The sequence below is a fragment of the Delphinapterus leucas genome, chromosome 9 (assembly GCF_059928025.1).
Source record: "Delphinapterus leucas isolate spDelLeu-1000000601 "Yukka" chromosome 9, BTC_Dleu_Yukka2, whole genome shotgun sequence".
NCBI classification, from domain to species: Eukaryota; Metazoa; Chordata; class Mammalia; order Artiodactyla; family Monodontidae; genus Delphinapterus; species Delphinapterus leucas.
Window position 1 is genome coordinate 6,437,241 of NC_143137.1, and position 10,405 is coordinate 6,447,645.

Consider the following 10,405-nt stretch of genomic DNA (forward strand, 5'->3'; position numbering starts at 1 on the left):
TGCTACTCAGCTTGTCACAAACCTAATTGAGTACTGTCACTCCTGAGTCTACCCCGATGATCTTATCTGCAGACCTTAACTTTCCTGTTTCTGAAGAGAAGCAGGATCAATCATTCCAGGCACCCACATGGACACATCCTATACATCCTTCACAGGAGATTTCAAGCCCTGAATTCTTCCTCAAGTCTTCTCCTATGAATCCTACTTTAATTCCCCAATTATGGGTCATGGCTCTCACATATTTCAACAATAGGAATGATGCACACAAAAAATGCTGGAATTTCCAGAGACCTCAGAACTCAGAACCACCTTCAGAGAAAACTGGGATGTAAGGGTTGTGAAGATAGTTGAGCGGGCAAGAATTCCTTCGACACGGGAGAAGATAATGTCGATGATTTTTATTTGATTTACTCATTTCTCCTCTGGGCATGTCTTACCTTCCAAAGCGGAATATAAGTTGCATCGTCCATAGGCCCTAACGTACGCCTAGATACACACAAGTTAATTGAATGAATAATGCTTCTGCAAGTTGCTGAGAGAAAATATCATTTAAACGGCTCTTAAATGAAAGGTGTCAGGACAGTGCATGAATAGTTCGCTCTCCAGAGATAATATTGCACTGATGAATCACTCACAAGGAACTACCTCTAAATATAAGAATTGTGTTATCGGGAATAGCCGTTTGGATGAGCGGTGTTATGTCACAACATATATTATGAATGTTTTCTCACAATGGGCTTTTCTTCCCTGCTGTCTTTACTCCATTCATAATATTTGTGATGAACCTTAGAATGAGCAGGTATTTGGGATCCTATTTTCTCCAGATTTGATCTCGAATCCCTGCCTCCCTAAATTTCACCAGCGCAGTAAATACCCTCAGTCACATTCATAGGGAAAGCAAAGGACAGCAGTAAAAATTCCAACAATTTGAGTTTGGGTTATCTGCCATCATTATAAATGGTATAGAATCATCCCTCTAACTTTGAAGTTTTGCAATTATTTTAGCAAGACAGAACCTTTTATCTGCTCACTGCCAATGTCACAGTCCATGCGGGTAAACTTGTCCCAGAGATGTCAACAGTCAGGAGAGATTTTTCTGCTGGCAGAAAACACTAGAGGGAATTGAAAAACAACAACAACAACAACGAAAGTCAGGGGATGCTCTGAAAGAGAAAAAGAAGTAGGTATCATAAGATGTATCAATCAGGATTCCAGCAGAAAACAGATGGCTTAGTATAATGAAGTAATTGGAGGAGAGCCTAGTGAAGGGGCTTCCTACAAGCTGTGGTTTGGAAATGACAAGGGAGAGGGCTAGTAACAGTGAGGAAATTACATCCTTACCCTAAGCGGTGAACAGAAGCTGGAACCCAGAAGGAGAGCTGGGTAGAGAGCCTCCAGGGGAGGAGTTATGAGCTTCGGCTTAGGGTTACAGCTAGTGGGAGATGCCCCTGCAGGGAGAGAGTCAGGAAAACAGATACCCTGACCTTGCTTTTCTATCATCAAGAGCTCTCCTGCTTGGATTTCCCATTGGCAGAAACGGAGCAAAAGTCAGAGAGCAGGAGATCCCACTGATGTAGTCCATATAGATCAGCCTCCCAGGCAAAAAGCTAGAGTGAAAGAAGGGTGAACTGTGGATCTGCAGAGGCAAGAAAAATATTTGGCACAGAAGAGATTTCTAAGGTACAGCAGGGACATTTAAAGTTAGGATGGTACCTTAAAAAAAAAAGAGAGACAGAAAAAAATAATAAGAGGATTTATCAACGTCCACATCTCCATGAACCACAGAGGAATGGTGCCAGAGAAGCCTGATGCTTCACTAACAAAGTACTCATAGATGTGGATTGACATAAGACACATTACCAGTGGGGCTGACACTGAACGTATGCAGGGTTTCTTATTTGAATCTTCCTAAATTGACTCTTTGAACTCTCTGAAATAGATCATTGCCTGCTTATGTCAATTTCATAGCCTCTTACATTCACTGGCATTCTGTAGAAGGACAGCGGGGAGCCGGGCGTCATGGGGAATGTGCTGGGAAGATATTTCATTCTGGTTAGCTCTCACTGCGTAACAAACCATCCCCAAACTTAGTGGTTTAAAACACCAACAATCATTTATTTTTCTCATGAATCTGAAATGTGGGCAGGACCCCGTGGGGATGGCTCATCTTTGCTCTTTGCGGCTCCATCAGTTGGCAACTGGAGAATGCACTTCGGTGTCACCTCGCTTCCATGACCGGCAAGCTGCTTCTGGCTGGCAGCTGAAATATCAGCTAGGGGAGTGGGCCAGTGACTTCAAGTCCTCTTCGTGTGGGTGACTGGGGCTTCCTCACAACATGGTGGCCAAATTCCAAGGGCAAGCACCCCGAGACAGCCAGGAGGCATTTTCCCTTTCTAACCTTGGAAGTCACATGGTGTTGCTTCAACCACCCAGAATTTATCGAAGCGGTCACAAAGTCCATCCAATTTCAAGGCAGGGGACATAGACCCATAACTCAATGGAAAGAGTAACAAGGTCAGATTGTAAGAAGACGTCAGAAAGAAGATATGGTTTTAGTTTATGGGTTTAGTCCTCTTTGGGAAATGCAAACTGCCGTATTAACAAGTTATAGTAAATTGAGAAGTAAAAATAAAATTGACACTACTTCCAAAACATTTGCCATATTTTTGAAAGCACATTTTTAATCTCCTTGAAAACAAATTGAAATAAATTCTCCTTGACTTCTTCCCTTATATTTTTCATTCGTTCATCATGCTTCTTCATTAGCAATTTTATTTGTTCCTCCTTTTCTTCCTGTGGTCTATGGGCATATTCCTTTTCTACTAGTTTAATTTCCTTTTCTAATTGATCAGTGTAGACTTTCTTCAAGACTTCCTCCCGCTTTCTCAGCTTTTCCTCTGTGTCCTTGTATATGGTGTCGGAAAAGTAAGCCCCCTGGTTGTTCTGCACCATCTTCTCTATCAGCTCCACCAGCTCCCGCACCTGAGCTTCCTTCTCAGCCCGGTCTGTACTCCTGTTACTGAAGGTACAGCAGCGGTCTCCACACTCCTCGAGGATGCTTCGCAAACGTATGTCCGCACCCCGCAGAAAGTCGCTTAGGCTGTGGTCCTCCAGTTCCTCTTTGCGAGTGAACAAGATGATCATGTGCTTCACGGCTGGTTCCCCAAACACAGCCTTGATCAACGCCACGGTTTTCTGCTCTTCCTCCGTGTAGCGGCCCAGCTGCATGACCAAGATGATGGCGTGAGGTCCCGGGCAGGAGGCGAGGACACAGCGGCTGATTTCCATGCAGGTGGTGCTCAGGCTCTCCTTGGTGTCGAAGAGCCCTGGGGTGTCAACAACGAGAAGGTCTCTCCCCTCCCATTTCCGGAATGCTTCCTGACAAGTTTTGGTAACAGCCTGGGGAGCAATCTTAGAGTCGAATTCGTTTCTCCCGAGGATGGTGTTTGCTGTGGCACTTTTCCCACTTCCAGTCTTCCCGACCAGCACGATCCTCAGAGCATTGTCCTGGGCATCAGCCATGTTTATATCAAGAGGCCCTGGGGCTTAGGTACCCACAAGATCTTAAGAAAAAGAAGGAGAGGGAAAAAGGGTCAATTTGGGCAAGTTGGAACCATTCCCAACTCTTTTTTTCTTTCTTTTCCTCCCTGAAAATGTGTAATATTCTGTTACACATAAACAGCTCAATTGCTGTGGAAGAAATAACAAAGTACTTAAAGAGTATCCCCACGAAACAGTCATGTCCAGATGGTTTCACATGGAATTAATTGAAACCTTTAAAGATCTGATAATCTCAGTGCTACTTAAACAATTCCTGATCACATAAAAAGGAAGGAAAACGTTCAACTCTTTCTATGAGGCAAGTGTAATGTTGATCCCAAAAGCTAACCACAATTTCACCAACAAATAAAGCGATACATGTCTCATGTGTGAGTATTGATTCAAATATCCTAAATAAATTATTAGACACTAAAAAGCAATACACGTTGATTAAGTATTACTGTTTCAGAAATACTAGGGTGGTTCAACATGAGGAAATTGATTGTTGCAACACATCCCATTAATAGGTTAAGAAGAAAAGGAACTAGGTGCAGAAAAGACATTTGGCCAAATTCAACACTGATTCATGTTCTTTTTTAAAATAAATTTATTTATGTATTTATTTATTTTTGGCTGCATTGGGTCTTTGTTGCGGCACACGGGCATTCTCTAGTTGCAGTGACCCGGGGCTACTCTTCATTGCAGTGTGCAGGCTTCTCATTGCAGTTGCTTCTCTTGTTGCAGAGCATGGGCTCTAGGCACGCGGGCTTCAGTAGTTGTGGCTCATGGGCTCTAGAGCGCAGGCTCAGTAGTTGTGGTGCACGGGCTTAGTTGCTCCGCGGCATGTGGGATCTTCCCAGACCAGGGCTTGAACCCGTGTTCCCTGCATCGGCAGGCGGATTCTTAACCACTGAGTCACCAGGGAAGTCCAACACTGATTCATATTTAAATCATAAAATTTAAATGAATAGATACTTCTTTAACATGATTTTACATAAACATAAAAATTTTTTTTCATCGCTTTTTTTTTTCATGCAACTAAAATAGTTGATTATAAAGTTCATTTGGATGAAGACAAAAGAAAATTAGCCTTGGCAATCAAGAAAAGAAAAATGAGGGAACACTAGCTCTACCAGATAGTAGAACATTATAGTTTCTATAATTAAAGCAGTATGATGTTGGTGCATGGATAGAGAGAACAGTGAAACAAAAACAGAAAATTCAGGAGTAGACCAAACTGATCACACTATATTCATTTATATTCAATTCAGTTATATTATATTACATTTATATTCAATAAGGCAGCATCTCACATCAATGGGAAAAAAGATGGACTAAAAAGCAACACTGAGATAACAATACAGAAAAAGATAAAACTGCATCCACCCCCTGACGCCATTCAAATTCCAAATAGATCAGAAATCTAAATGTAAAAAAAAAATCCATATGATAATAGAAGAAACATGGATAAATCATTGTAACCTGGGGGTGGGAAAATATTTCTAAGATTTGAAATAGAGTAAGGAAAAAGACTCCTAAATTTGATTACATAAAAATCAAAAAGATAATGTGAGGCAAACAAACAAGTAAATAATCCTCCATACACAAATTAAAACACAAATGTCAAACTAGGGGAAAATTCTTTTTTCCAACTTATATAAAAGAGGGGCAAGGGGTAATTTTCCTTTTACACCAGGAATATCTATACAGATGGCCAACAACCACATGAAAAGATGCTCAGCATCACTAATTATTGAAGAAATGCAAATCAAAACTACAATGATGTATCACCTCACAGCAGTCAGAATGGCCATGATCAAAAAGTCTACAAATAATAAATGCTGGAGGGCTTCCCTGGTGGCACAGTGGTTGAGAGTCTGCCTGCCAATGCAGGGGACACGGGTTCGTGCCCCGGTCCGGGAAGATCCCACATGCCGCGGAGCGGCTGGGCCCGTGAGCCATGGCCGCTGAGCCTGCGCGTCCGGAGCCTGTGCTCCGCAATGGGAGAGGCCACAACAGTGAGAGGCCCGCGTACCGCAAAATAAATAAATAAATGCTGGAGAAAATGTGGAGAGAAGGGAACCTTCCTGCCCTGCTGGTAGGAATGTAATTTGGTGCAGCCGCTATGGAGAACAGTATGGAAGATCCACAAAAAACTGAAAATATTGTTACCATATGATCTAGCAATCCCACTCCTGGGCATATATCTGGACAAAACTCTAATTTGAAAAGATACATGCACCCCTATGTTCTTAGCAGCACCATTTACAATAGCCAAGACATGGAAACAATCTAAAAGTCCATTGACAGATGAATGGATGAAGAAGATGCGGTACATATATACAATGGAATATTACTCAGCCATAAATAAAATGAAATAATGCCATTTGCAGCTACGTGGATGGGCCTAGAGATTATCATATTGAGAGAAGTAAGTCAGACAAAGAAAGACAAATATTATATGATATCACTTACATGTGGAATCTAAAAAAAATGCAAATAAACTTATTTACAAAACAGAAACAGACTCACAGACATAGAAAACAAACTTCTGATTACCAAAGGGGAAAGTGGCAGAAGAGGGATAAATTAGGAATATGGGATTTATGGATACATACCACTATATATAAAATACAAAAGCAACAAGGATTTACTGTAGAGCACAGGGAACTATATTCAATATCTTGTAATAACCTATAATGCAAAAGAATCAGAAAAAATATATATATAACTGAATTACTTTGCTGTACACCTAAAACTAACACAGTATTGTAAATCAACTATAATTGAATTACAAAATAAAAAAAGAAAGCAAAGAATATCTAAAAGTAGAGAAACAAAAGACCAGCAACACGATAAAAAATGGAGAAAGAGATATAAATAAACAGTTTAAAAAATATGTAAATATCCCATTATATATAAAAAGAGACTAACATTCACTTGTAATAGAGAAAAATATATCAAAACATAGAAAAATTAAATTAATTATTTAACATTACACTAAGATACGATTTCTCACCTACAGGTTTGGGAAAAATCCAAAAGTTTGCTGGCATAATATACTGGTAAAAGGTATAGGGGAGACAGGTGCTCTCCCACATGGCTAGTGCGAATGGAAAAGCAGTGTAAAACATCTAGAGGAGAAGTTAGCAATATCTTGCAAAAGTACATGTGCATATACCCTTTGATTATCAACCTCAATTTTGGGATTTATCCCAAAGGTACACTGACAAAAATACAGAAAAAAATTATGCAGAAGGCTGTTTACTGCACCACTATTTCAAACAGCAAAAGACCAAAACCTATCAAATGCCCATCAGTACGGGCCTGGTTGAATAAACTAAGGTATAGTCACACAGTGCAGTACTAGCCAACTAAAACAGAATGAGATCTATCTTTATGTCCAGGTATGGAGACATCTCCAGGATATATCATTAAGCAAAAAAAGCCAAGTGGTGAAAACAATGTACAGTTTACTATCATTTCTCTAACCAGGACGACCGGAGCCTACATATATAAAGTGTAATATATATATTTTTTCAATCATACGTAAAAGCAATGGCAGGATAATCTGAAAAGTAAGCAGACAAAAAAGCTACTCATATGGGGATGGAAAAAACAGCGTGGAGGGAAGCTGGGAATAGAAGCTGGGAACTAGACTGCTTTGGATATACTTAGATTTCATAGATTTGATCTCGAAAGCATGTATTATACAGCAAAAATTATATTTCAAAATACTAGTAAAAAGCAAATGAAACAAACTAGCCAGATTGTATTTTGTGTGGTGGATGAACCACAAAAAAATTGGTCCTAGAGACTTGACAATGCAGTAGTTTCTTTGTCCATCCCCAGTAGGATATAGTTAAGCAACGCCCCCCCCCCCAAAAAAAAACCTGCAGAAAATTGTTTTCGGGAGTCCTATTCTCAGTTGTGTGTATGTGCGTGTGTGTGTTTGTATAGTTTTGAAATCCATTGAAAAGGCATAAAAACAATGATGAGCCCAGCAACAATGAGCACCCTTGGTGCCAGATTGTAATCTTCAAATGCCATTTCCTACCAAAAATTTAGGGCTCTTAGGAGAAAGTATGGATTCCAGGTCTGGGCCAGGCAATGTAAGAGTTGAGCATAGACCATCTTGTCATACTAGACAGCAAGGATGCTATGAAAAAAATTACTAGGATCCCATCAAAAGGACTTAAGAGCCAACTTGAAGACAATCCCCAACAGGACAAAGATGAGACAGTTTGAGCATCGGTAAGAATAATGATTTCAAGGGATTGAACTATATCAAATAAGTTAAAATCTATGTGTTCATAGCAATGCCATCTTCTTAGAAGAAGTCAGTTGTTCCCTTTGGAGTATGCTAGGAGTATGTCATTCTGAACGTTGACAAAGGGAAAGAACAAAGCATTTATCTTGTCTTTCTTATATAACTGTGCCTCGTGGAAATGAAAGGATTGTTGAGGGGGAGTTTCTTTTTATAGGTTTATTCCATCTATTAAATGAAGAAAGAATGATAGAATTAGAATATCATAATTTGTGACCCTTAAGGAAACATATACTCAAGGTAATCATTAATATCTGAGACAACCAAACATTATGTGCCTTCTGATTGACGTTAACAACTGCACCTGTGAAGTACTCCCACCAAAACACCAGCCAAACTTTAATCTGACCAAGCTTCTCCCTAAACAGGATGCACACAAAACACTGGAACTAGAAGAGCAAGTGACATTTGGGGGATGCAATCAGCAAAGTGTACACTTCCAATTCTGCTGGACAAAAGACTTCCCCTTTCTTAAAGAAATTTTATAGCAAGAAACAAGGAGGGTAGAAACCTATGTGTTAAGTTAAATTTAAGAGATATCAGTGAATTGCAATTTATGGACCTCATTTGGGCGCAACTTCAAACAATTTTTAAAATTATGAGACAATCAGGGCAATGTGAATATAACTGGTAATTTTCTAGAAATTCTCGTTGCTTTTTGAAGTCTGATTCTGGTAATTTTTTTACATGGTCTTTATCTTTCAGACATACATACTCAAATATTTACTGATAAAGTGACACAAGGTCTGACATTTGCTTCAAAGTAATCTGGGGTGGCTGGGGAGTGGTGAGTATATAAATGAAACAGGACTGGCATAAACGGATAATCGTTGAGGCTTGGTATAGGTACATGGAAGTTCCTTATATTATTCCCTCTATCTTTCAATAAGTTAAAAAAAATTCCACAATAAAAAAATAACCTGGGTGTAGTGTAACCGCTACTGAATGTATACTGTATACCGAGCACCCTAATAAGTATGTTTTGTATATTACGGTCATCCCTCCATATCAGTGTGGAGGGGGGATTGATTCCAAGACCCCAACGTGTTCCAGAATCTGCAGATGCTCAAATATCTCAGGTAAAATGACTAGTACAGACGGCCTCCATATCAGGGCTTTCACATTGGCAGATTCCACCTACCTTGGAGGGAAATTTCCATCCTGTTCTGTTGAATCTGCCAATGTAAAACCAGGGATATGGAGAGCTGAATGTGTATTTATTGAAAAAACATCCACGTATGAGTGGACCCGCACAATTCAAATCTGTGTTGTTCAAGGGTCAACTGTGTCTCACTTACTCGCAAAAATAACCTGCAAGGAAGCTAACTTTATTACCTGAGTTTTTTAAATGAGGAGACAGATGTGGCTCAAGAATTCTGAGACACTTGCCCAAGGTCATTGTGCTAATAGGTGTTGAGCAGAGAGGGGTCCAGTTCAAAGTCTGTCTGACTACCATGCTCACTCTTAAGCACTGCACACTACAGCCTCTTCTTGTTCCTTCTCGGGCCCGTCATTCTGTAGTCTACGTCAGGTCAGAGGCAGATCAGGGGAAGACAGTCCACACTGTTTCCCGAATGGTGAACTGGTTAGCAAGACTATAATTAGGGAAGGCAAGGAGGGGGTCTCACATACATGTTTTTTTTAGCATAGCTAATCCTCTCTGCATAGCACCCGCTCCTCAACTCACATGTCACCCTATTAGGGACACAGCTTCTCTCTGTGAAGTGTCAGAAAGCATTCAAAGTGAATTCTAGATTTCCTGTGTCATTAGTGACCTGGGTAATCCCTGGAGAGTCACCATGCTCTCAGGGGTTCTGATTCTTTTTCAGTAAAATCAACAAGGACCTACTGTATAGCACAGGGAACTCTACTCAATATTCTGTAATAACCTATATGGGAAAAGAATCTGAAAAAGAATGGATATACGTATATGTATAACGGAATCACTGAGCTGTATACCAGAAAGTTACACAACGTTGTAAATCAACTCTACTCCAATATAAAATAAAAATTAAATTAAAAAAAAGAAACAGGGGTTTAGACTGGGTGGCCTCTGAATTGCCTTCCAGCTCTGAAGACCTGCCTTGGGGACACTCATTTCCTACTAAGGGAAAACTCCGGGTTATCAAGTGGTACTCAATATCTATCACAACAGCAACTAGACAGACGGTGCAGTATTCAGCAAAAGTTTGTCATGTTAACTATGAGATGTATGGACATTCTGCTCATAAACATCTTTCCTCCCCTCTCTCCCCTCCACCACCAGCACTCTGGCAGCATCCTCCTTACTGCGTTGCTTGCACACCACCTGGTCCCTTCTCACGCCGGAGCCCACCCCCACGCAGACTCCCTGTATCCTACTGCTCCTCTCAGCTCTATCCTCTGGGGCCTCTTCTCAGCCAGGCTCACCTTTTGAAGGAGTTGATGAGTTGTCAAGTTTTCTCCAAAGAAGCTGTTTGAGCCGGTGCTTTTGCTTTAACTATGAGGAGTTTGCACCCTCTGAAACCTCTGATCCAGGAAGCAGATTGGGTGGGGCCA

General features: G+C 40.5%; 1 protein-coding gene across 1 annotated transcript; it reads right to left on the reverse strand.

Annotated features, from left to right (window-relative positions):
- Nucleotides 1-2,091: 2,091 nt before the first annotated feature.
- GIMAP7 (GTPase, IMAP family member 7) lies at nucleotides 2,092-10,405 on the reverse strand. Its single transcript, XM_022578063.3, has 2 exons — nucleotides 10,277-10,405; nucleotides 2,092-3,563 (listed from the first exon to the last, which is right to left on the reverse strand). Exon 2 carries the CDS (start codon nucleotides 3,520-3,522, stop codon nucleotides 2,641-2,643), a length of 882 nt encoding a protein of 293 aa, XP_022433771.1. The 5' UTR covers nucleotides 3,523-3,563; nucleotides 10,277-10,405; the 3' UTR covers nucleotides 2,092-2,640.

Bases quoted from the DNA above. Each gene is read 5' to 3' on its own strand.
- GIMAP7 (XM_022578063.3), bottom strand. From the start codon at position 3,522: ATGGCTGATGCCCAGGACAATGCTCTGAGGATCGTGCTGGTCGGGAAG.